Source organism: Desmodus rotundus, chromosome 4, assembly GCF_022682495.2.
Source record: "Desmodus rotundus isolate HL8 chromosome 4, HLdesRot8A.1, whole genome shotgun sequence".
In the NCBI taxonomy this organism is placed as follows: Eukaryota; Metazoa; Chordata; class Mammalia; order Chiroptera; family Phyllostomidae; genus Desmodus; species Desmodus rotundus.
The window spans coordinates 20,962,221-20,989,597 of NC_071390.1; the positions used below are offsets into that span (position 1 = coordinate 20,962,221).

Here is a 27,377-nt window from a genome sequence, read left to right on the forward strand (position 1 = left end):
ATGCTCACACTGCTAGTATTACCTCCAGGGAGCATGGTGTACAGTGCAGAAAATTTAGGGAAAAAAATAGCTTGTGCCTAACGATTAAAAACCATGCATCTAGAGGAACTAGGGAACTTTTAGGAAGAGTCAGTTTAAGAGACTTTTTCTGGCTTTATAAACATATTGCTTCCTCTTGTGTATTGTGTGAATGGCACATGGTTAGACAGTGGTGGTATTTGATTCAGCCACAACTCCTGGGTAGATAGGATTTTCATTTCCTTTATTAGAAATGTGGATTACTATGGTCAGTGTGTTTTGTAGTGATATTTCATAGATGGGCAACCTGGGGCCAAGATCCTAAAGGAAGGGAATGTGGTTGGCGAATTAATATGGGGAGAATGAAGTAGGGGGTAGGTGAGGATTGTTTCAGTTCCTTTACTAGAGATGGCAGTAGTTTTATGCATTCTCTCAAAATTATCTCAGCTCAGATGCTCCTTTCCTTTCAAAGCCTGGTTTAAGGCTTTGATGAGGGTGCTTCGCAACCTTCAGTGAGCTCCAGAAATACTTGGGGCAGGGTTTTTCAACCTTGGTACTCTTGATATGTTGGGCTGGATTTGTTGTGGGACTTTGTTGTGGGGACTGTCTTGTTCATTGTAGGATGTTTGGTAACATCCCTAGCCTCTACCCGGTAGGTGTTAGTAGTGACTCTCTTCCTAGCTGTGACAAACAAAATTATCTCCAGGCATTGATGTGCCCTGGGAGGCAAAATTGGCCCAGTTAAGAACCACTGATCCGGGGTGTTTTTTAAAGATGTAGAGCCCTAGTCCATAACTTAAAACGTCTGTTTCAGTAGTGGGGAAGGGGGCTTAGGGATCTACATTTTCATGAGGTACCCCAGGAGATTCTGAAACAGGCTATCATAGCTCTGTAGTGGTCAAGCATATTCTCCTAAGCTGAAGGCTGTATTGATATTCTTGACTGGCTCTCCATTTCACCTTTCTATCTTGTTTTATTGTATCTTTCCATTCATTTTCAAGTTTTGGTGCTGAATTATCCTCACAGCACTGACTAAGCTTAATTAAAATAATATTAATTAAATTCTGTAGTGAAGATCAATGTAGCCCTGACTGATGGCGCTCAGTGGATTGAGTGCCAGCCTGCGAATCAAAGGTCGCTGGTTTGATTCCCAGTCAGGGCACATGCTTGGATTTTGGGCCAGGTTCCCAGTTGGTGCAGCATGAGAGGCAACCAGTTGATGTTTTTCTCCCTCTCTCCCTCCCTTCCCCTCTCTCTAAAAATAAATAATGAAAATCTTAAAAAAAAAAGATCAGTGTATATATTTCAGCTTTTCTTTTTTTTAAATATATTTTATTGAGTATGCTTTTTGAAAAAAATATTTTATTGATTATGCTCAGCCTTTCTTTTTTGTTCCTGTTACCATGGTGGATACATCTATCAACTTGACTAGACACCCAAGTTTTATATCATTCCATTCATTTGTCTATCTCTCCTTTTCACTTTACCATTATTGATATTTATATGTATATGTGCATGCATCAGTAAAAATTACCTTTTACTTTCTCTCATGCATCTGTACCCACTGGCACAATTAGAGCGATGAAACTCAAGATATCTAGACACTGCAGAGTTTGTTTGTGAGGTCAATGAGTATATGCTCTTTCTCCTTACTCAGCTGTAGCCTCTTCACAGTTTCAGATCCTCAGCTTTGTTTATGGGTATGTTACTCTCCTTCTGCTCCTTCCTCTGCCTTTTGAGAGACAGTGTAGCACGGTGATTAAGAACAGGGACTGTTCTCTAACATAAGACTGTCTGGGTTTGAGTTCCTACTCTCACTTAAGCTGGCGAGTTTTTTTTTTAAAGCCACTTCATGCTTTAGTTTTCTTACTGTAAAGTTCCTCTATCGTAGGTGTGTTGTGAGGATACAACAAATTAATATACATAAAGTGGTTAGAACAGTGCCTGGTACGTAGTAAGTGCTAAATAAGTGTTAACTCTTTGTTATCATTTTAAATTAGTGTCCTGAGTGTTTCATTTGGGGAGTCTGCTAGCCTCTCTTCTAGTGTTGTGCATGGGTGCTATTAAATTTATATATGTATATGAATTCATGTTTTTTTAGATTGGGGAATAGCTTGTACAATGTGCAGCATACAACTTGATTTTTTTACACATGTTCACATTTGTGTGACCTCCACTCAGATCAAGAGAGAGCGCATTTTGGGCACCTTGGAAGGCTTCCTTGTGCTCCTTCCCACTCATCTCCTTACTGAGGGCAAACCAGTATTCTGACCTCTGTTACTATATAGATTAATTTTGCCTTCATTGAACTTCATGGAAATGGGTCGTTAGTTTGTACTCTTTTCTTTCAGTGTTTTTCATTCAACATCTGTGAAACTTACCAATATTGTTCAATAATTTTAAAAATTTTCTATGTAATATTTGTTGTATGACTATTAAATTATCCCATTTTGCTTCTGATGGATATTTGAATTCTGTTTATATATTAAAAAAACTCACACAAATACAAAACCACTCACTTCAGTAGACGTGACAAAACCATTTCGAAAAGGGACTGTTTAGTACTCTAGTCTAGGCTCCCTGGCATTTCGGTTTCTCAAACAGGCCAAGTCTTTTAAATTCTTGGAGCCTTTACACTTGTCATTCCTGCTATCTGGGACACTTTCCCTAAGATTTCCACATGGCTGTTTCCTGTTATTCTGATCTCAGCTCATGTATCACTTCTCACAGAGGCTACTTTAATCTGCCTATTAACATATCCTCTGAGACAGTTGGTCTTTAAGATACTTACCCCTGTCTCAACTTGTTTGTTGTCTTTCTCCCTTCTACTGGAATGAAAACTCTAGCAGGGATCTTACCTGTCTTGCTCACTGCTATATCCTTAGTGCTTGACAGCAAATATTTGTGTTGAGGAATACCTGATTTGTGCATGTTTTTTTTTTCCTTTCCAGATGATGGGCACATTTATTTTTATTCATGTTCTCTTTTTTCCCCCTTCTTCCCCCCCTTCCCTTTCATCTCTTCTTACATACTGGTTGAAATGTTTCAGGATGTTTACCTCAGCATCTACCTGCAATAGTGTTTTGGAGCCTCCTCAACAGTGAGGAAAGTGTGACACTTATGCAGATTGTTAAATTTGGAAGCCTGTAAGAGAGAGCTGTTCCATGTGTTTTCCCCTAAACTTTATTGAGATATAATTGATATAGCACATTGTGTAACTTCAGGGTGTCCAATATGATGGCCTGACATACTTATATGTTGTGAAACGATTGCCATAATGTGTTTAGTTAACGCCTCACACAGATACCTTTTGTGCGTGTGTGGTGAGAACATTTAAGATCTACTCTCTTAGGAATGAACTCTCAAGCATACCATACAGTGTTGTTAGCTACAGTCACCATGCTGTGCATTACATCCCAAGGTTGTTCATCTTATCATTGGAACTTTGGATCCTTTGAACCACCAGTCTATCCTGTTTTTATGAGTTCAACTTTTTTTAAAGTCAACTTTTTTAGAGTCTTTTTTAGAGCTTTGAAAACTAAGCAAGATCACAGTTTTTGTCTTTCTCTGTCCAACTTATTTCAGTTAGCATAATGACCTCGAGAGGCATCCATGTTATTGCAAATGGCAGGACTTCCTTTTTTATGGCTGAAAAATACTCCATTGTATACATACTACATTTTCTTCATCCATTCATCCATCGATGCGCACTTAGGTTGTTCCCATGTCTTGGCTCTTGTGAGTAATGCTTCAGTAAACATGGCAGTGCATATATCTCTTCTTGACAGTGATTTTATTTCCTTCAGATATACACCCAGAAGTGGGATTGCTGGATCTTATGGTAGTTCTATGTTTAATATTATTTATTTATTTATTTTTAGAGAGGAAGGGAAGGAGAAAGAGAGGGAGAGAAACATCAATGTGTGGTTGCCTCTTGCACACCCCCCACTGGGGACCTGGCCGAAACCCAGGCATGGGCCCTGACCAGGAATGGATCCAGTGACCCTTTGGTTTGCAGGCCTGTGCTCAGTCCGCTGAGCCACACCAGACAGGGCTATTTTTAATATTTTGAAGAACCTCCATACTGTTTCTATAGTGACTGTACCAATTTACCTTCCTACCAAACATACACAAGGATTTGCTTTTCTTCACTTTCTTGCCTTGCCTTCTTTTTACATTGTTGGCAAATTGAAGCCCAGGGAGGGAAAGGAAACCTAAGGTTGTAGAATCAGTATAAGAATGGGGACTAAAACCCAAGACTTTTGATAGATTAGCTATGGCAACTCTCGAAATTAGAGTGAATCTCTATGAAATTAATTTTTGATACTAGAGTTGGCATGTATTGTACTCATGAAGACGATAAAATAACTGAATAACCAGCTAAGTGTAACTAACATTCCTTACATATTAGACATTCGAAGTATTGACTTTAGGTTTTAAAATCTTGTTATTTGACTTTTTCACCCTGTAGGGAGGTGAAGAGATGTGCATTTAAGAAGTATGTGGCTCAATTGTTTTAAGATATAGTTTTAAAGAAGCTTTATGACTTGGCTCTTTCAGAGAGAAGTTGTACTGCTGGTCATGGGACCAGCGTTCCCTGAGGTTGAGGAATAAAAGACCTCATTGATTTTCTTTTGAGTTGGGGGGATTTGAAGCCATTCCTAAATTTGGTGGTAAATGAAGTTAGTGGTGAAAAGGATCTTTGCCCGATTCTCTTTTATACTTTGCTTAGTATGTCTTATTTCTGAGAAACCGTATTAAGCCTAAGATGACATTTCTGTGGGATTACTGTGGCTTTGCTGCATTTGCTTCTTTACCACAAGGATTTAAAAGCCAGAATCAACAGAGGTCATAGTCATAGAATGCTTCTTGCCCTTCCTTGTGGTCCCATAGCATTTTCTTTGTACTTTTACTCTCTTTATTTCTCATGATTTGCCTTGTGCCATTCGTTATTATGTGTCTCCGTCTGCCAACAGATGGTGAGCTCCCAGAGGACCAGGTCTGGAGTTTCCTCTTTGTAACCCTGTAGTGCCAAAACTAGTGCTTTATAATTATAGGTGCTCCCTGTGTGTTTATGGGATTTCGTGGATGCTGAGAGAGTCATTAGATGATATGTCTGGTCCAATCCCTTTGTTTTACTTGTAAGGAAACTGAGAAGTAAAGACTTACTCTGTCATCCAGTTGGTTGGGAAACCTGTGTTCTAGTCCCTGTTCTGCTGGTTGGTTGCTTCATTCTGTCCTGCTGCTCCCTCGCTGATACTGATTCCCTCTACAACAGGGGAGGGTCGTAAAAGAGGAAAAAAGCACTGTGAGGATGTAAACAGGTTGTACTCACACACTGATGTGCTGCGATTTACTGCTCTACCAGTCAGATATTTTACTTTCAAACTTAGGAGCACAGGCGTAATTTCTGAGACACCCCTCTCCCCCCAAAAACCCTTCTGTAAGATTTCTCCATTTCTCTCAGCCAACTCCCCTAGACATACTGTCCTTTGCTGTGTTTCATGGATCCAAGTGCTGGAGGAGGAGGAGACTTTCTGTTGTCGGTTTCGACAGCGTGGGTGGTAAATTTCATTTGCCTGTGATGATGACAGAGAGTAATGAGTTGAGGCTCTTGGTTGAATTCTCCCCCCTGCTCCAAGTGGAAATAGAGTGATGGAAAGAATTTAATTTCTTAGGAAATTTGGTACTTTGGATTGGAATTGTTTTTCTCTCCTACTCCCTTTTGCTTATTAGAAAGTATTGATTCTGAAATAGAGAAAGTGAGTTTATTAGATTTGGGGTAGACATTGATTAGCTGTAACCAATTATAAATCCTTAGAGGGGGATGTTTGTAAACATGTGCTTTTCACATCCAGGAACTTGTGGTTCTCACTATTCCTGCTAATCAACCCGCCAATGCTGAGTACATGAAAGACTGGACCCACTAAGCTTAGAATTGCATTGCTTTTGATTTAGTTTAATAGGATCCTCTTGATTTCCAATTTGTTTTCTCCCCTATAAGGACATCTTCCTCTTGACAACCTATTTAAAAGACATGGGAATGTTTTGAACAGAGGCTGTATTTCATGCTTTAAGGCAAAGCCGTGATCAATATAGCATAAATTGCCCACAGAATCTTCTCTTTGTTGTTGTTGTTGTTATTTTCCTTTCAGTTTTCTCTGGACCATAATGGAATTTGAGGCTTTACTGAGGCCTCAATAAAGACAGGTCTTACTAAAATTTTAAGTCAGATCTAGCACTTTTCAGGCCCCCTCCCCTTTCAGAATCAGTCAGTGGAGAGCATACACTGTGCGTTTACCATGAGCAGAGGGCTTATAGAAAAGGATAAGGTGTATTCCCTTTGGTAGAGATGCCTGATGTTTAGTTGGGGAAATTTTCTGTGCTCTGTGCTTTTTTGTGTTCAAAGGTGAATCTTTTTTTGGGCTGTATGTATTAGAGAAAGACAAGGTCTGAGATGAAAATCTTTTATGCTAGTTGATGCATCTGTTCCTTAAACAAAATTTTTATTTTGACTTGAAAGATAGTGCATATTTTCCGAAAGTCAGTGAACAAAATTAATTTTGCTCTGCTGCTTTGGTTTAATCTGGAACTAAAGACCAGTCTCCTCACTAGCCCCCTATTTGCCATTGTTTGAAATTAAGTTTCACAAGTGGAGCCTAGAATTTAAGAGACAGACAGGAATTTGGTCTCTTTCAGGTAGGAAGAATCTGGGAAGTGAGGGAATATGTGTAAATCCACAGGGGAGACCTGTGAAATTTCAAGTTCTCACTTAAAAAATTGAGAGATCCTTGAAGCAAGATGGGGAAATTTGGGCATGATTCACAGAACTGCTTTTATGTAGAATTGAAGAATACATTGAGGTTTGATCTGCAGTAGTGTTGCATATATATGTGTACACATATGCACATGTAATTAAATTTAAAAGGAGTATATTGTCATATTTGGTTATATTTGGTTATTTTGAAATCAAGTTTAATTGTTGGCCTTTAACTGCTATTTTCTGCCTTGGTCTCTTTCCAGAGGAATTTCTGAAGACAGTAAAGTGCATTGTGATTTATGAGGCAGTGAAGGCCAAGTGCTTTGCAGTGACGAGAACCTACTCACTTTGGGGAAATCAATGGAGCACATCAGTCTGCAGCACACTTCCTGTCTTAATGGTCCTAAGCTTGATCAATACTTGAAATTTAACTTCACCATTAGTCTGGGGCAGTGTGTGCTTTGCAGCCTTCCTTTCGTCAACCTCAAATATATGGCCAGACCTATTACAAATGGAGCTAGTTACACTTTCCTGTTTGGTTTTGGATCTGCTTTAAGCCTTGTTCCCCGGCGTGTTGTTGTTTTTTTTTTTAATCCTCACCTGAGGACATGCTTATTGATTTTAGAGAGAGGGGAAGGGAGGGAGAGAGAGAGGGAGAGAAACATTGATCAGTTGCTTCTTGTACACACCCTGGCTAGGGTCCAAACCCAAAACCAAGGCAGGTGCCCTGACTGGGAATCGAATCCGTGATGCTTCGGTTTACGGGATGATGCTCCAACCAACTGAGCCACACCAGCCAGGGCCACTGGCACGCTTTAAGGATGTAAAATGTGTTATGCTGTAGGCCAAGCAATGACTTAAACCTTGAAATTGCCTGGTCAGGAGAGAGGGTGTTGGACAGATGCACAAGATCTATACCATGGTTGTGTGTAATGTATTCTTCCTAAAAAATTTCCCATCGAGAGGTATTTCAATAGAGTCTCCAGAATCTTGGAAAGTATTTCTAGCACTGACTGTGGCTTTCTTTTCACAGATCCTCTAACCATGGCACAGGTAGAGAAACGGGGGGGCTTACTCCGCAAGTCTTCAGCCTCCAAAAAACCACTAAAGGAAAAAGTGGTGCTGATGTATGATGAGATCTTCATGGTAAGACCTGAAGCCCTGATATACTGCACGGCTTGACTCCTTAGTTTCTTGTTCCCAAATGAAAGATAACCTCATCTCTGCCTGCTACCTCCCAGCTCTTCAGAGGATCAAAGAATGAGAGCAAGGGCGAAAGTGAACTCTCTCCTAGTAGAACTTATGGTTTTATATTAATTGATACAGATTATTGCCATGAGCTGGGTAAAAAATTGAAAGGAGGAAGGCAGGCCGAGGAAGCTTCTTTTCTGAGTATCTAAGACTTGTCTTCCTTATGATCTGATTTAAGGACCCCTCTGTCTTAGATGTCTCTTGAAGTTCCTTTTGGACCTAGAATTCTATGTGTCAGATATTTTAAAAAGATGCTCTGTTATATTCTCTCTCAAGCTGCTAGTGGACAGAACAGTTGCTTAGTTAGACTACCTCATTCTTTATATGAGTTAACTGAGGAATATTAGCGGTTAGATTTCTTGGGGTCTTCGTACCTGCTCATTGGTCACAGTCCGAGCCTGTGCTGTGAAATGTACCCTGTCAGGAGAGATCAGAGTAATTAGGTGCCTTGCAGAGGTACTGACTTGCCTCTTGGTCATAAGTAGTACATGTGATACAGAATAATACCTATAAAAAGTCACTACACATTCAATTTCTACTATGTGCCTGCCATTACTCCACATGTATCACTAAATACACTAGCTTTAATTCTGATAAGAATGGTGCAAGGGGGCCATGTTTTTTACATGTGCCTTGTAAAAGATCGTGTTATAAATCAGAAAACGAGATCACAACTAGGTGATTTGCACCCTAGGGTCTGACTCCAGAGTTCTTGTTCAACTGTGCCACGTGGCCCAGAATAAATAATTCAGTCAAACAAAACATCTAACTCTTGGCAGAGCCTTAAAGACAGAGTTTGACATGCAGAAAATTAATACAGAATTGCCCAGGTCAGTATAGCTGGTTATACAGAGAAAATGACCAGATACTAGGATCCTATTAGGGCTCTTTGTATGTTAAGTAAGCTTGGTATACATATGATTCCTGCTTGAGTGAGCTTTGAGAATGGGAAGTGCTGGCTCTGTTGGCTCCCCAAGTTCCTTTTTTAAATTATATTTTATTGATTATGCTATTACAGTTGTCCCCACCATTGTTCATTTCCATGGGTCATGCGTATCTGTTCTTTGGTTACTCCATTTCCTGTACTGTACTTTACATACCCAAGGCTACTCTGTACCTACCTATTTGTACTTCTTAATCCTCACACCTCTTTACCCATAACCCCACACCGCCTTTCCATCTGGCCCCTGAGTTTCATACATAGACAACAAAATGATATTACAGAAGTATGAGGGTCAAAGTGGGACCTCTCCTGGGAAGTAGGACTTGAGAGAAAGATACTAAATGAGGACCTTATGAGAAGGCCAGAAATGTTACTTCTCTGTGTCATCCTCTATTAAAAATCCAGAAGAGATTCCTAGTTTAATATTGTCTTACTAAAACAGGAGTTCTTAACTAATGAAGACATTAGTTCTTGGTAGTAATTTTAAAAGGTCAACTTAGGTTAAGGTTATAGCAGGCAATTGACCAACTGATTTTTGTTGTTAGTTTTCTTGTAAAGTGAGGTTAGGGGGGTATCTTTTTCTTATTTCATTCATTAACCAGAAGCCTTTGACTTTCTAGAATTTCTGTTTGAAAATTATTGCTAAGAAAATTTGGATTTTAGCACAATAATTTTGCTAACTTTTTGGACCAATTTAACTGAGGAAAGAGCATATTAAAAACTCTGTACAGAGGACTAAATATGTATGTGAGGGCAAGTAGAAGCAGTCAACACAGGATGTTGTGAAAATCATGGTGATATTACTGAGGTGACTTGGGTCTGGCTCCTGTACTTGTTGTGTAAGTCTCTTAACTTCGTGGACCCTCTTTCCTCAAAGGAGGATAATGGTTATATCTACCATACTCAGCTCACTGGGTCATTGTGTTTCATGTGCGTGACTCGGCTTTGAAAATTGAGCCCCATACAAATGCAATGGGGACTCATCATTACTTGACTGACTTATCCAGATGATTAGGTTCACTTCTTGCTAGAAGAGAAAGATTTGAGGGAGATTCTTTGAGCCATTATACCATTTGGTTCAGGGAGTGTGTGTGTGTGTGTGTGTGTGTGTTTGTATGTATGCAAAATGCCTTCCATGTGGAGAATAAAATCCCAAAATACTGTTGTTCTGCATTACAGTAGTTTGTAATGACCAAGGTAAAAGTTAATTTTGAAAGGTTGATTCTGTGTAGTGACCCTTTCAAATGTATTGTTAATAATTTGGTGTTTAACTGGGGATATTGAACCTGCCTGTCTTCTGATTTCAGACGGAGGACCCCAGTAAGTGCAGCCCTCGATTTTGGGAGGAGCTCTTCCTCATGAAGGTGAGAGTTGGTGGCATCTGTGGATTTTCCTGATAACTGAGATTGCCTTCTCAGGTGTTCTAGGAGCTATACTAAAAGCAAACTCAGGCCCTTATTGTTTCCTTGGTAGGTGAATTTAGAGTACCTAGAAGGCAAGCTGGAATCTCTTGATGGTGAAGAGTTAATGAAGATCAAGGACAACATTAATTGCTTATTTCAGCACTGCATTCAGGCCCTGGGAGAGGAGCATCCAATCCGAGTTGTCAATGCATTGCAGGTACAGGACTGGGAAACTGGGAAGTCTTGTTTGATAGGAGGAAGGAACTGTAGCACATCTGTTGGGATCTGAGGAACCTAGAATCACCCTTAGCTTTGAGGTTTTTTTTCTTACTTCTTTAAGTAATTAAACATCTATGCCATGTTGGCTTAGTCCTCTTCCTGGTTAAACAAATCGACTCTTAAAGTAGTAATCCCTTCCATTTGTATAATCTGACCTAGTGCCAAGGCAAATTGTTTGACAGAATTCTTATTATTACTTGAGGAAAGGAAGAGCCAGGGAGGAAACTGAGGCAAGTTTGCTTAGTCTACAGCAAAAATCAGAGGAGATTCTTAATACAAAATTTTCTCACTAGTTCAGGAGTTCATAATCTGAGGTTTCAGAGGGTTCTAAATTCCCTGAAATTATGTGCAATATTTTATGTGCACATGTATGATGTTTCTGGAGAGAGGGCTCTCATCAGATTCTCGAAAGGGTCTGTAACTCTGAAAACATTAAGAATCATTATTGTTAATGCTAAGTAGCATGATCACAAGGAAGATTCATTGCACAGTTATTTCTTGGTTGACTGTTACGTGCCAACCATTGAGCTCGCGGGGATACGTTGTAGGCTTCTGAGGACAAAGACTTTGATAGTTTTATTCAGTACTTTGTTCCTCGTGAGCAAAACAGTGCCTGACAAATAGAGTCTAGAAGTACATTTTTACTGAACGAATGATGGGCAGAGTTTCTAAAGTTTATTGACTAGAAGCTCCAAGGGTAGCCAGTCGAGAGCTGAGTAACTACGTCAGTGATTGACAGACTGAGGGCAGTGATAGACAGCGTAAAGGATTTTGTTGGAAGTTTTGGTTGATGGGTTTAAGTTTCTAACTTACTAGTTAGATTACTTTGTGAGCTCCAGTTTTCTCATCTGTAGAATGTAGAAATTGCCTCTTGAGCTGGTGCCCCAGAAAGAAGGACTGTGTTTATCCTGTGGCTTTATCAACTTCTGGTACAGTAAGTTCCACATTTTGAGCATCACAGTTGAGGGGCTCACTGAAAGTTGAAATGAAAGTTGAAAGTTGTACTTCCTGTAATCATAGTGGCTCATTGTGGGGGCATGAATTGTAAACTGTTTTTAGTTCAGTGGAAATAAATTGACATTAAGGCACTTGGTGACCAATAAAAATATAGTACATTATTAACAAAGTCCCAGATACTATTTTTGGGGCTTTGACAGAGTTCCAGGGACTCTTCTAAGTGCTTTATGGTATTAATACGCTTAGTCTTCACAACATCCCAATGAGATGGGTGCTGTTGTTATCATTCCCATTTTATAGATGAGAAAACTGAGGCACTGAAAAGTTAATTTGTCCAGGCACAGCTGGTAAGTAGTGGAGTGTAATGAGTTTAAGATTTGAAGCAATTGGTTGTTACCATAAAGGAACTTAAATAACTTGCAGTCATTAAATATATAAAAATGATAAACTATAATGTAAGTACTAAAATTAATTTTAAATAAAGGAGAGTTTCATCAATCCTGTGACACAAACTCAAGAACCATTTTTTTATTTTTGAATATCATCTTCCCGTCTTTGCAGTGCAATTTAAAAAAAAGAGGATGGCCAAAAAGCAACAGAAAAAGAGGATGACAACAGTTTTAGTTGCTATTCCTCTTTTGATTTCTGGATTTCGCACGTGTTAAGACTCAGACTGAGTTTTGGAGCCTGAGTGTTAGAGCACTTGAATGTTAGCTGCGCGAGGAGGAGGTTCTGAGGTCGCAATGTGAGGCTACAGATCCAGTGCCCTTCGTTTTGAGACTTCCTCTAGAAAGAATTCTTTCTCTCATCTCTGCAGACCTTGTGTGCACTCATTCGAGGAGTACATCAAAAGAATAAGTCTACCTCTGGCTTCGACATTATCAACATGCTGATGGGCTTTGACAAGGCGGAGCTGTGCATGAAGGTGAGGCACGGGCTGCAGCTGTGCCTGTGCATGGCTGCTTCTGCCAGCTGTTCGCGGGCACCATCTGCAGACAGTTAGATGGACTAGAAGATTTGGACTCAAAAAGATAGAGAAGATTGAATTTGGCTTTGAATTTGGATGTTTTTGTTTTACAGATTTGGTTTCTCTGAATAAAGGAAAATTTGAAATTCAAATTGGAGTTGAGGCATCCTTTTTCGGCAGGATAAAGACTGAGCAGTTTATTTAATGATTTATAGCATATGATCATACAGTCTTAAAAGCATTTATGAACTTAAATAAAATACAACAAATTAATGTACAAGGGTAACTTTAGTTCTAGACCTTAAGCGTTCTTATTTAACACAATGATTATTAGAATTTTTACTTGTAATGTTTGACACTTTTTAAAAATAACAGCTTTGTTGATGAATAATTCACATATATAATTCCCCCTTTTAAAGTTATGTATAATTTAGTGCTTTTTTCATATATTCATGAAGTTGTACAACCATCACCACTTTTAATTTCAAAACATCACCCCTGAAAGGAAACGTGTATCCATTAGCCAGCATTCCCCATTCCCCTTCTCTCTAGCCCCTGGCAGCTCTCAGCCAGATATGTGTCTATGGATTTCCCCATTCTGGGCAGCTCCTATCAGTGGAATCATATGTGGTGCTTTGTTTCTAGCTTCTTCCGATTGGCATGTTTTCCAGGTTCGTCCGTGTCATAGCGTGTAATCAGTGCTTCATTCTTTTTTATGGTTGATTAGTATTCCATTGTATGAGTATACCACATCATTTTATTTATTCATTCTTCAGTCGATGTACATTTGGGCTGTTTCAACATTTTGACTATTATGAATAATGCTGTTATGAACATTCATGTATAAGTTTTTGTGTGGACATGTGTTTTCATTTCTCTTCAGAATATATGTAGGAATAGAATTGCTGGGTCATGTGGTACCCCTATGTTTAACATTTTGAGGAACTCCCACACTGTTTTCCAAAGCTGCTGTTCCGTTTTACAGTTTTACCACAGTGTGTGAGGGTGCCAGTTTCTCCACATCCTCGTCCACAATGGTTTTTGTCTTTGTGTGTATGTATATATATATATATTTTTTCCTTTTTTTTTGAGAAAAGGTTATTTAAACCCTTAGCTTATTTCAAGATTGAGTTATTTTCATTTTTCAGTTGTTGCTGAGTTTTAAGAGTTCTTTATATAGTTTGGATATAAGTCCCTTACCAGATTATCAGATTTGCAGTGGTTTTTCTTTGCTTGTTATTTTACAGATTTTATTTATTTATTTTTTAGAGAGAGGGTAAGAGAGGGAGAAAGAGGGAGGGAAACATCAATGTGTGAGAGAGGCATTGATTGGCTGACTCCCCCCAGCCCCCCAACTGGGGACCTGGCACACAACCCAGGCATATGCCCTAACTAGGAATCCAACCAGTGACCTCTTGCTTTGTGGGATGACACTAAACCCACTGAGCCACAGCAGTCAGGGCAGATTTGCAGTGTTTGACACTACCTTGAATGAACGTTGTTCATAATATGAACTTTGAGGAGCTAGTCTTCTGTCAGTCACTAAATTTAAAATAAAAAATCTGCCCTGGCTGGTGTGGCTCAGTGGATTGAGCACAGGTCTTCAAACTGGAAGGTCGCTGGTTCGATTCCCAGTCAGGGCACATGCCTGGGTTGCAGGCCAGGTCCCCAGCAGGGGGCGTGTGAGAGGCAACCACAACAATGTTTCTCTCCTTCTCTGTCTCCCTTCCCCTCTCTCTAAAAATAAATAAAATGTTAAAAAAAAAATAAAAAAACCTTGTGCCAAGGAATACTTATAGTGATTGGGTTATTTAAAAAAGTTATGAGCAGACAATTATGAATACACAAAGATTTAGTACCTGGAGTCATTTTTTAAATTCAAGCCTATATATTTCATGTATATATCATGGAAAAATCCCACAGTTCTCATTCATTCTCATCATTCTAACTACTGATGTGCTGCTGATTACGTCTCTAACTTTAGCCCTGACTAGTGTGGCTCAGTGGGTTGGGCATCTTCTTGCAAAGGTCACTGGTTCAGCCTTTCTTGTGACATCCACCATGTCACTGTGTTTTTAGCTGAAAAGCAGATCTGAACATTCACAGAGGCTGTTATGAGAGGAGGACAAGTGGTTTCTGCCTGCTGCCCAAGGCCTGAGGAGGACTCTTTGAAACAGTTCCCTAGATTGTGGTAAAAGAACAAAAGTATTTTACAGCCCTAACTGGTGTGGCTTAGTTGTCCTGCAAAATGAAAGGTCACTGGTTCGATTCCCAGAGCACATGCCTGGATTGCAGGCCAGGTCCCCGGTTGGGGGCAGGCGAGATGCAACCGATTGATGTTTTTCTTTCACATTGATTGTTTCCTCTTCCTCTTTTTCTTCCTCCCTTACCCTCTCTCTAAAAAATAAATAAAATCTTAAAAAAATGATTCTAACTTTATCTTTAACATCCCCCTCATGAGTCTCAGAGTTGTATATGTACTCTGTAAGCGCTTGCTGAATATACCCTCTCAAACATCCCTAAATATCTCTTGCTTGACATATTCAAAATGGAACTCACTGTTTTCTCAGCATCTGTTCTTCCTCATTCATTCCCTATTAGAATAGGGGCACCTGTCTTCTCAGTCCCTAATGCCAAAAACCTGGGAGACATCCTCAGCCCTCTTTCCTCCTTCATTTTTCATATCCAGATGATAACCAACTTTAGCTAATTTTACCTCAGCTTACATTTCTCATACCTTTTCTTTTCTTCCCCTGTTGCCACTGTCCCCATTATATCTCACTTGAACTATCGCAGTGATGTCTTCATTCATTCTTTTGACAAACCTTTGTTAAGCTCCTGTGTGCCAGGCACTGGGGATACAGAGGCAAATAAGACATGGCAACTGTTTTCAGGAAACTGATGGATTAGTCCTCATTTGTCTCCATTCCTCCAGGCCTACCATCTTTAAATGTGTCATCCACACTGACACCAGAGAGTTTGTGTCTTACACTCAAATCTCTCCTGGTTAAAACCCATCATTAGTTTGCTTTCACTAACAGGATAAAGACCAAACTCCCTAGTTAGCCTTATAAAACTTTCATGACCTGCTCTGTAGTTACTTCTCTAGTCTCATCTCTCACCACTGTGCCTCACTAATTATACAATACTTCCACAATAACACACTGCCTGCATCCCAACTTCATACCCAGAGCTCTTTCATTCCTCACGTGTCTTTGATCATGCTAAGCCTGTCTAGAATTCCTTTTCTTCTCAAGTTTTAATTAACTCCTACTGATCTTTCAAAATGTAACACACCCTTTAGGAGGACTAGAATAGGTGACATTTGAGCTAATTCCCTTTCTCCATCTCCATGTATAGTTCTGTCACAGTAACCATTATATCAACACAATTTTCTTATTTTTCTCTCCCATTATACTACAAACACCTTGAGAGCAAGAGTCATTGTCTTATTTTTTCTTGTATTTTTGAAAGCACAGTATTTAGCATATAGTAGGCCCTCACCCCATATTTGTTGAATTGAACTAAAGTAGTTTATTTTGAACCTTTACTTGACCTTTCAGCCTGCTAAATCCTTACTCTCCATTTTCTTCCTTCATTTAATGTAAAATATTTCTTTTCTTTTTGCTTCTATTGTAATACCTAAGGGTTTTATCTTTTGATCACATTGGGTCTAACAGCTGGTTGTTAGTGCAAGTGATAAAGTCCAGTCACATTGTCTAGTAGGGTTGACCAGGATGGACACAAGCTAGCTTTGTGGCATAGTGCACGTGGCGGGTGAGAGCCAGCTGTGACAGTGTCTCATTGTTGTTTGTTCAGTGTGCCTGCCTCAGGTGATGCTTTCTTTATCAAAAATGAAACGTATCTAGTTATTGAACTGTTACTGCTAACCTTGAACTTAATTATTTATTTTTTAAAATTTAAGTTTATTAGCTTATTTATTGTTCTTAGTTTATATACTTATTATTTAATTTAACCATCATTATTGACCTATTAAAAATTTCATCCTAATCTAAAGGTTTAGATGAGGATGACAGGCTATAAATTTTCATTTGGTAGAATAGTGAATTCTGTTATTCTATACCGTTGTTCTAAAGCCTTTTCCCCAAACTAGCTAGACTTAGAAGTCTTCCTTTTCTTTGTCTAATTTTATAAGGCCTGAGCCTCGGGGGATGATGTGCTTGCTTCATTGTGTGTTACACTCATCACCCTGTAACATAACCCAGAATGGGGGAAAGATGCAGTGCAGGTATTATTTGATATGGTTTCATTTTTAACTGTTTTCTTTCTCAGAACTTGATGGAGAGTTTGGATTCATTGCTCTGTGCAGAAGGTTCTGAAAGTCTGAAGAGTTTATGTCTGAAACTTCTCCTTTGTTTAGTGACTGTAAGTAACTCATCTATGTATTTCTTTGTAAGGGGTGTTAATTGACAGCAGGGGCCAGCTTATTTGAATACTTGAACCCAAAGCTAGAGAGGAAAAGAGAAAAATAAATTAGCTACTGAGGCATTACATCACTCTGTTGTGTTTAAATGTGTAAGAGGAAGTTAGTTGCACAGGCTTTCGTTTCCTAGAATTTGTTCTCTGGAGCAACTGCCGGCTTTTTAGTATGCAGGATATGTGATACTTGTTTTCTTTAGAGGTCCCACTCCTGGACAACTGCTCTTCTGGATTATCAGAGTTCCCTTCTCATCAGGTCTCATTTGGAAACAGTTTTTGTGATTCTGAATGTTTTTATTTGTTCTGACTGAGATTTTATAGGATGAAGCTGGCCTGTATCTGCTAGTGGGAGGAGGGCGAGGTATTGTTCATTTGCTTTAGGTGATTCCCTTTCCCTGCCACCACTCGAAGACTTCTGGATCAGAAACTTCTTCCTGTACATTTGAGGATTGAAACCCAAGAAACTGTTAAGCAAATGCTTGTGTGAGGGTATGAGAGAAACAGTGAGAAGTTAGAAAATTTAGGGAGTTTTAATTTGCTAATTTCCTACCTGTCTAGGGTCTGTTTTAGTCTAGCATCTATTTAGCTCTGGTGGCTTTGAGGAGACTATGAAAGGTCTAGAAGTATCTGGCAGAATGTTTTAACATTTTGTTTCTCTTAGATTCTAGGGGAGGAGAAATGTGTGTGATATCAGAGTATCTCAGTGTAGACTTTAAAAAGCCTTTTATTGCATTCAGGTGACAGACAACATCAGCCAGAACACTATCCTGGAGTATGTAATGATCAACAGCATATTTGAAGCAATTTTACAGGTTGGTCATTTCCCTTGTTACCTCTTTCTCTTTCGGGTAAACAACCTCCTTAAATCTTCTCTGCGTTCCTAGGAACTAGGAGTTAGCACTCTCACACATTTCTGGTTCTTATTGCAGATCCTCTCCCACCCCCCAAGCCGTAGGGAGCATGGGTATGATGCTGTAGTCCTCTTGGCGTTGCTGGTGAACTACAGAAAATACGAGGTATGTGGGCCCCTTAGTTGGAAGTTGTTATCTTTCTACAATCTTCCTACATGTGGCTACTTCTAGAGGCCTTTGCTTAATGTAGAAGACATGCTCTTGGTAAATGGTATGTGGATTTATTTTGATAAACTAAATTCTAAAAATCCTATATTGAATGCGTGGAGCAGGTGATATAGCTGTTTAAAGGAATACTGTAGTACAACTTCTAATAAAGTGAGTAAATATCCTTTAATATGGTGGTTCCTAGACCCAGCTTATTATTTGAATCACCTAGGGACTTCTTAAAAGGAATAAATTTCTGGGCTTTACTCTCAACACTCTGAATCAGAATCTCTTGGTGTGGGACCTGGGAATGTGTGTGTGTTTATAGATCCTCTGTTGAATGCGATGATTTGCCAGGATTGGGAACCACTGACCTAATGCATATGTTTTGAAAGATTGGACTTTTATATGTTGGGGTTCCTTAATGCAATCCACTTATATAAATGCCACTGTTGGTCTGGGAACTCTTCCTGATTTTAATGGCAATTGAAAACCGGGCCCTGTTCATGTTAATTCTGGAGTTCTTTTCGCCCTTGAATTAATTGGGGACAGATGTATAGGTGTTTGAGAGGAAGAGCAGGACTCAAGAGAGATTTCTACTTGGATTGGTACGTTTACTTGGTTTCTCTCGCAAGGCAGAACACACAGAAAGGGAAGGGAGCCACTGAAGGAAGAGCGGGACCTCACTGGAGATAGCTTCAGAGTAATAAGGAGCTAGTGGGACTTCACTAAACCCAGAGGTCAGGAGCTGCTGCAAGGCCACCTGACTTTCTTCACTTAATAAGTAGCAGTGCTGTGAGAAGTGGGCCAGCTGGGGGGATGATTGTCATTTCAGAACTTCGGGATCTTTACTTAGTGGTGTTAGATATGCTTCCTAGCTAGATCAAAAGTGATGAGTAAGAAAATCTGGAGCCTATTCTTATACAGAGGGATATGGAAGAAGGGGAGGCTTAAGAAAGAAATACTTAGAGAGGAACTAGAATATACAGAGCAGCATTAATGTGTTATAAATCCCAGGAGCTGATGGCTCTCATTGTCTAGGAGGAACTGATGGATGGTGTTTACAGCGACTGATAAATATGTAATTTATCACCAACGCCTGTTTTACCGGTGATCTGGAGGGGTTGGCATGGTAGCCATTTTGATCTCTGACATGTGTAATAGCCTCTGGGGCCTTATTACAGCAGCAAGAAAAATAGCTGAGGAAAAATGCTGAAGAGGGTTAAAGAGAGTTGAGTTATATGTGATAGGAAAACACCACCATCCGTAATGAATATTTTCAGAACATTCTGCTGGATGCAGGCCACTTTGAGGCGGTGGTTTGGCTTCTCTAAATGTGAACTGGAACCTGGCTTAGCCCAGAAGGGCTCTCTGAAATGTCAGCCTGAAAAATTGGACATGGCCAAGGAACTGGAGAAAGCCATATTTCTGGAGTGAGGTATGCATCTGTAGTCTGTCAGAAGCCCCAGGAGAATTCATGCACTAGGCGAGGTCGAGCTGGTGGGCATGATTTGTCTGGGCTTCGCAGCTCTTGATATAAGTCACTCACCAGAAACCATTACGACGCCTGGTGACCATGGAGGAGGAGGGTTTTTTTGACAGGAACGTGAGAAATTCCAGATGAACATAGCAAAACCAAAAGCTGGTGAAATTTTGTGCAAACTAGTGTGAGAGGGTGAGTGCTGTGGAGAACAGCGTTCCAGCTACACCACAATCAATCTCATGACCAGTGCAGTAGGTCATAACCTTTCTAGAAAGGTGCAGAGGGCACCAGAGAGGCCGGGTGCCCAGCTAAACACTGGGAAGGCAAATAAGGTGTTGGGCTTAAGGAATGGAAGTGATGGAAAACATGCCGTGGAGTAAATGTAAAAAATAATTCTTCCTTACCTCAAATAATACAATCCGTTTTAGACATTTTATTTAAAGAGATAGAGGAGCCCCCCCCCCCCCCCCCCCCCGCCAAAAAAAAAGCCTAAGGAAGTGCAATGAAAAATGGTAAGTTCGGAATGACTTAGATCAAATAAAGGCAGGTACCCTATTAGAGGGACCCCATGACAGCACACTGAGATTGTAATTCTGTTTCATGGCTGAAAAGTAGATTGCCTCCAGTTTAAAAACGTGACCAGCACAACGCGTACATAGTGCTAAGGAGAATGGGCGTCTGGAGAATAGAAATTTTCACAGCATTAATGTCCGGGCCTTCTACGTTGGCCCTGTCTCCTGAGATGAAGTGGCTCACTACCCAACTGCTGCCCATTTGAACGTGATGTTTTCTAGAAATTACAAAATTGTTTATTTTGTCCAGTTGCAAGTTGTTCCTTTTTTTTTCTTTCTTTCTCTTTTTTTCTTCCCCAAAGAGCTTCCTTTGAATGTGATAAAAATGTCAAAGGAGAAAAGAATATAGTTACCAACCTTTGAGCCTTCACCATATGCCAGATGCTATGCTAAGGATTTTCCGTGTTTTCATTTAAGTCTCAAAGCAACCCCAAGGAAGAAAATATCCCCATTTTACAGATGAGGAAATTGAGCTTAGGTTAATTAGTACGCCTACCATGTCACAATTAATAACTAGAGGAGCTAGAACTCAAACCCTTGCTGTTAGCCACCTTGCCTTTCCCCAACTGCTGCTAAATCACAGACTGTTCTTGGTAATCAGGTGATCCTTATTATTACCTCAAACAGTGTACTTTTGGGAAGGTGAGTGGCTAGGACTTCCAAAAATTATGCCAAGAAACAGTCACCTTTTCCTTCTATTGTTGTTCTCACCATGGTGGCATCTCTGGGTCAGCCTATTGCTGATTTTCTTTTCCAAGCATCCACTTGCATTGGATCTTATCTGAAGTCTGTAACACCAGCAGGATTCGACTGTTGGTTATGGGAAGAAGTGTTGAGAGCTTTCTTTTGTTAGATCAGGTAACAAATTGAGTGGGTTTTACTCCTTGAGTTGTGTCGTAGGAAACCTTATAAACATTTGAGCCGTTAAAAAAGCAAAGCTGTCTCTTTCTCCATTCCCAGTTGACATTCAAAAGATGCCCTCAGAAACTTGATTAAGTAAGTTCTATGTGGGGGGTTAGCCTTTTAGTTGGGTTTCCCAGTTTCTCTATAATGAGTTTTCTTGGTTGCTGTAAAAACTGCCAATCTGAGAACTATTGTTTCTTGCTTGCCTTGGGCTAGAATTGGTGCCTGATCTCCATGCAGTCTTTCCTCACATCCCATGGGTGGGATGTTTTTAAGGTGAGCAGGTCATTGGTTCTCATCTCACCAGTAGGAGATGGCCCAACTGCTTAATGAGTTTAAATATATGTTCATTTCCATATGCTGCCCAGCCGAGATTGGGTCTGGAATAACTCAGGAAATCTTCCAATGCTATAAGTGATGGGACGATCATTAAATCCCAGTGTCCTGACCAGATTGTAGTTTGGGTAATTACATCCTTTTTTTCAGTTTCCCTGCCGTGTTATTTGGGTATCAGATCCATAAATGGCCTCTCTGGCTGTTAAGCAGCTGCCACTTTCCACCCCCCAGGTGGCTTTGTTTTATGGGTGGGTGAATCAGTCTTTGCATATCGTTTGTGGAATGGTTAGGGAGCCTTTGGGATGAGAGTGTAAGTTAGCAACTTACAAATTTGTACCTTATGGCAGAGAAGCTTTAATGTCCCCCGAAAGACTGTTGTCCCTGTGGACTCAGTAAATTATTGGCAGGAGAGGACAAAGTGAGTTTTGTGGAGTGTTCACTTACTTTTTAGAAACAAATAAGAAGGAAAGATTGGGAGAAGTGGCAGACATGGGCCTGAGCTGCTTCAGCCTAGAGGAAAATGGAGGTAGAACAGAATGTGTGTGCATATGTGTGCATGGTGAATGCCCATGCACACTGAGAGATTTCCTGGAAATGAGGGGAGTCAGCTGGCAAGATGGGTTGGGCCTGGGTAGCAGGAGCATCACTGTTACAGGCCTTTTTGTTACACTTTGTAAATAGTTCATGGGTTCTTAAGTAAGTCACACTCACCTTGAGTCTCCTCTCCTCTCTAACAGTCTGTGAATCCTTATATTGTGAAGCTGTCTATTGTGGATGATGAGGCCACGCTCAATGTGAGTATCTGGATCTTTGTGTATTTTTTTAATTACGTGCATTCAGTGGACTTGGAGTGGCTATTTAGAGAGCACAGAGCTATTGTGTTAATTTCATCTGGCTATAAAGGGGAATTGGTGCATCTTTTTAGAGCATTAGTGCAGCTATCTTATGGTATTCTATATTCTTATCATGGAAGGAAGGTTTGAGGGGACATTTAACTTGCTGATCACGAAGAAATGGTTGGTTATATTTCATGTTATAGTGTGCTGAGGTTTATTCTGCTACAGAGTCAGTAAATTACATTTCCAAGAATAAAAAGGCTTCGATGGTATATCAAGTCACCATGCGGTACACTTTAAATAGCTTACAGTTTTATATATCAATTAAGCTGAAGTTAAAGAAAAAGAAGGCTTAGGTGACTAAATGATGGGAGATTCCTTATGTAGAACTAGCTAGATGGTATTTATAGCCTGACTTGATAAAGCTGAAACATACTACAATATGTCCTTGAAAGTTTGGGAAATAATGTCTGATCTCTGATTATAGGGAGGAGGAAGATGACCAGGGATCTGGTGTTATTCTCTTTCCATCTTGCCTCTTCATGCTTCTGATTTCCCTTATGAGTAGAAGTGCACATGATTCATCGTGTGGCCTTAATTGATCTTTGTGTTGTACTTAGCTGATTCTAGAAGGGAAGTTGATAAGTCACTTTAACATTTATTGGGTGCTTCTGCTCATTATACTCCTGTTTTCCTGTGGCCTAGAAGAGAGTGGCTTGTCTGTATGCATCTTCATTTAGCATGGGACTCATTGTCACTTTTATTGTGGCGGTTTTAGAGACGTATATATGAGAGGTTTTTTTTGTTTGTTTGAAGCTTCTAACTCAGTCTTCTCTTTTGAGGTGAAAGTGATCCCAGTGGAAGTGTCAGTGATGTGGGCTGGTCTGTTTCACCTCCTGTTAATCTATTAAGTAATAGTAAGAGAATTAGATTAGAGAAATCTCTCCAAAGAAATTCCTTTTGATGCTTTAGCAATGCCTCTCAGAATTTCTGTACTCACTGCCAACGTTCAGGTAGAACTTCGTGGGCTTGGACCATGGGGATGTGATTAGTGTTTTCCCTGGCCTAATCATAGCATCGCCACCAGACCCTTATTTCACCTGTGCTGTCTTTTTCCTTTCTAGGGAATGGGGCTTGTGATTGCTCAGGCATTATCTGAGTACAACAGGTAAGTCTACCTTTCTGGAAGAGAAGAGTCTAATTTTCATTTGAATTGGTTGAGTAGGAAACAGGTTTGTTAGAGTTCTTGGGTGACCTTCCCTTACCTATCCTAGAAGGGCATTCAGAGGCACAGATGCTGGCAGATGTACTTGCTCTAGCTTGGCTGGATGGCTTTAGTGGAGGTTGTTTCTAACACCAGGGGAGAAGCCACCAGGTTAGTGTCCATCTTTTCTTTAAACAATTAGGTACATTCTTTGCAACTTTTAGTATTTTATTGCAGGGCATTTTAACTAGTATTTTAGCCACTTGTAGGTTCTTCCATTTGGCCCAGTGTATCACAGAAATATCATTTTCTGTGTAAGAAAACTTACGAAGCACCACCTTTTTTGCACACTTAAAAAATAAATAAAAGGAGAAAATACTGAATTACCTTTAGTTTGCCAGATGCCTCTTTTTCATCAGGAATCAACGGTGGTTTCCTGGAGCCCCTGTCTGTTCTGGGGGCTCTCTTCACTGATGCGCGCTTTTCCTCTTGCTGTGGATGGGGAGGATCTGATATTGAGTGAATGGAAGCCAGAAGTTTCCCTAGTCTTGGCAAGGGCCAGGCAGGATCTTTCTTGCTTCTCTCCATACTTTCCTTACACACAATTGGGTGTTGGAATTTCAAATCTGTCCCATCTCCACAAATAGTTTAGCTCACAGATTTCCTCCATCCTCTGCCTTCAAAAACAAACAAGATTTTCGCTGTTACAGCCTTGAAGTAATTTCACTGTCACACTTTTCAAGTAATAGTTTGTTTGAAAAATAACTGTATCAGCCATATATCAGAGCAGTTTCACACTTTTGCAGCTTGCTTTTTTCTAAGTCTCTCCCGAAGTAGCCAGGCATTTTGGTACATCCTACCTCAAGAGCAGATGCGGTGCCTCTCAGCTTGCAAGAGAAACTGCAGCGACTATATTGTCATAGTGCTTTTGTTTTCTGGAGTGAACTCTGCAAGTACTCTGCCCTGATTACCGGGAATGCTAAGGACAAAGATGTTCTTGATAAATAATAGTAAAGTTGAATTGAGTTATTTTTGTTCAGGCAGTATAAAGACAAGGAAGAAGAACACCAGAGCGGTTTTTTCTCTGCTTTAACAAATATGGTAAGTCCTACTTGTTTTTTTTCTCCTGCTCAGAAATATAAGAGGCCTATAGAGGCAGACAAATCTGGACACAGAAGTTAAGATGTTTGAGATGACGGCATGATTAGGGGAGAGAGAGAGGGCTACTTAGAGCAGATTATTTTGAGAGCTGTATCTCTTTTAGTGATTTCCAAACCAGAGTGACATAGGGAAAGGAGAGCTCTGATTTCCCTGGGACAGATTTTTTCCTCAAATTAATCACCATGTTTTGCTGTGTATAATGTGCACCTTTTTGCCCAAATTTTTGAGGGAAAAGTAAGGATGCATATTATACATGAGTAGTACTAATTCCGTATCTATATAAATGTTTTAAATTCTTTTATTTATGCTCATTCATTAAAAGTGTAATGTTAGAAAGCAATAATGATATCCATACACAAAGTGTAATACCCTGGAATACAATAATCAGTTTTGTTTCTAAATATAAATGAAAAATTGAATTAAAAAATTAAAACGAAAGATTTTTTTCCCCTGAAAGTTCAGGTTAAAACTGTGGGTGCACATTATACACAGGAGTGCATTATATGCAGCAAAATATGGTAATTTAGTTTTCAAGGCTACAGTAAAAGTACATATTAAGCCAGACTTCTGCTTTCTGTAGAGTTAGCTTTGTTTGAGGACCGACCCAATGGTACAGACAATAGGAGGGTTTAGATCTGATTCTAACCCTGTTGTGGCCACTCGTTTCCTCATAGCTGGTCCTGGAGTGGAGGGATTGGTGCAATGGATCTGCGCCACTCGTCTAAAGGCTTAATGGGCTGAGAGGTCCATGGTCTACAAAACTTATTGGTCCACTTTGCAAGGCTGCTGAGCACGGTTTCTCAACCTGGGCATCACAGGTGTATGGGTCAGATAATCTGCGAATAATTTTTAAGACTAATCTAGCAGGTCTTAGAATCTGGGGAGATTCACAAAGTCTTCTTGGGCCTTAGTATTTAAATAGTCAGCCCTAGGGCAAGACAACTTTGAGTTCATTGCAAGAAACAGTCATCCCTCTACCCCCTAAAAGGCAACCCCCCCTCCCCCATGACTATGCCCCTTCCCCTTTCTTTCCTAGAGCCTACTCTCAGGAAAGACTTGCTAAGCTCTTTAACTCTGAAGCATCAATAACTGAAGTCTCTCAGAGCTCAGAGCAGTGTGAGCTTTGTGTTGGTGTTTGGGTAAATGATTTAGATATAATTACATTGCTCTCAGTGAACTTTGCCTGAGGAAGCTCCAGCTGCATAGTTTTGGACATCAATAAACATATGGGAAGGCATTTTTAGAGGATGGGCATCTTTTTTACTGCCTCTGATATCACACATATTGGAGGCAGCCTATTCCATTTACTTATTCGGCTGCCCTGCCCAGGACACAAACTAAAGATTTTGTGATCTGAAAGACGGATAATAGATTTCACATAGCTCTGGTCTGAAACTCAAGTATTCTTTCCCAAAATGTCTCTATGTTGGATGAAGTCAGCCTTCTTTCTGTGATATTCTTCATGAATTAGTTTTTGACTTGAACAAAGCAACTTTCAAGAAAGATGCAGAGTGATGAGAATGTCTAGGTCAACTTTACTCACTGTCACTGGTTTTCTAAACTTGCCCATTGGTACTAGGGTTGTTTTTAAGTCTCTTTAAGGGAAGACAATTAGTGGAATTATCATTATTTCATTTATTACTTATTCTTTTAAGATCTTCAAAGTGGGCTGATTTGGGGGTGTGAATAACTGGTGGGCCAGAGTTTCAATTTCCCTTGGGCCACAAGTAGCTTGTTTTTTCACTGATTACAAGACTTTTTTTTTCTTTTTTTGATCAAAGACTTCTTCAGCAGAGCTCCTTTTATATTTTCCTGCTGTAAGTGTGCAATTCCCCTTCTCTTCCACAGGTGGGCAGCATGTTCATAGCAGATGCTCATGAGAAAATATCAGTACAGTAAGTGACTGACATTCTTGTGCAGTGACTTGAACTTTAGTGTGGGGTTGCCAGCTGGATTTAAGAGTGTGAAACGTTACCTCTCGTTAATCTTTTACGGGGTCAAACTTTTTTTGTAATATATCAACTGTTTCTTGAGTTTTTAACACTAATGGACCCTTAGAAACCTCTACTTTGGTTCCGTGTATTGAATCCCAGGAAGCTGAGAAACTGTACCCAGCAGTCTCTGGAATGAAAAGAAAGAGGGCTGGGTATCTGAGCCAGTTAAGGACTTAACTGGATTGGAGAGAAAAAGTGAGAGTAAAAATAGTGAATGAAGTAGATAAGAATTAAAGAATTTTTTTTAAAGATTTTATTTATTTATTTTTAGAGAGAAGGGAAAGGAAGGAGAAAGAGAGGGAGAGAAACATCAATGTGTGGTTGCTTCTCACAAGCCCCCTACTGGGGACCTGACTCACAACGCAGACATGTGCCCTGGCTGGGAATCGAACCAGCAACCTTTTGGTTCTCAGGCCAGTGCTCAATCCACTGAGCCAAACCAGCCAGGGCAAGAACTAAAGAATTAAACTTAAGGCCCTTTACTTTTTTCTCTTTGCCTATATATACTTTACATATGCCAAGAAGAAATAAAGGAAGCATTAGAAACTCAAAAGGATTGATAATGAGGAGGTGGGATGAAATCTTATCTTGATGGTTATATTGTTCTAACTCCTTCACTATAAGAGCCTCTTCAATTTGTTTTCTTTTTCTTTAGAACCAATGAGGCTATCCTTCTGGCCCTTTATGAAGCTGTTCATTTAAATCGCAACTTCATCACAGTGTTAGCTCAGGTTGGTTATATTGAAAGCTTCAATTCTTTTTCTTCCTGAATTTCATACAAATAATGCCATTGAAAAGCCTCTGGATTTGCC

The 27,377-nt window shown here is 39.9% G+C and overlaps 1 protein-coding gene across 4 annotated transcripts in view; it reads left to right on the top strand.

Annotated features, from left to right (window-relative positions):
• ARMH3 (armadillo like helical domain containing 3) overlaps positions 1–27,377 on the top strand; it is a 177,232-nt gene that overhangs the window by 8,175 nt on the left and 141,680 nt on the right. For all 4 annotated transcript variants that reach the window (XR_008426770.1, XM_045191405.3, XM_053923505.1 and 1 more), the window contains exons 2-13: positions 7,812–7,924; positions 10,280–10,336; positions 10,446–10,592; positions 12,429–12,536; positions 16,872–16,964; positions 17,756–17,830; positions 17,948–18,034; positions 22,108–22,164; positions 23,331–23,374; positions 24,451–24,511; positions 26,420–26,466; positions 27,221–27,296. Coding sequence is in view for 3 of the 4 variants with exons in the window: in XM_045191405.3 (XP_045047340.1) it covers positions 7,823–7,924; positions 10,280–10,336; positions 10,446–10,592; positions 12,429–12,536; positions 16,872–16,964; positions 17,756–17,830; positions 17,948–18,034; positions 22,108–22,164; positions 23,331–23,374; positions 24,451–24,511; positions 26,420–26,466; positions 27,221–27,296 (954 nt within the window). In the remaining variant the exon portion in view is untranslated. The remainder of the gene's footprint in view (positions 1–7,811; positions 7,925–10,279; positions 10,337–10,445; positions 10,593–12,428; positions 12,537–16,871; positions 16,965–17,755; positions 17,831–17,947; positions 18,035–22,107; positions 22,165–23,330; positions 23,375–24,450; positions 24,512–26,419; positions 26,467–27,220; positions 27,297–27,377) is intronic.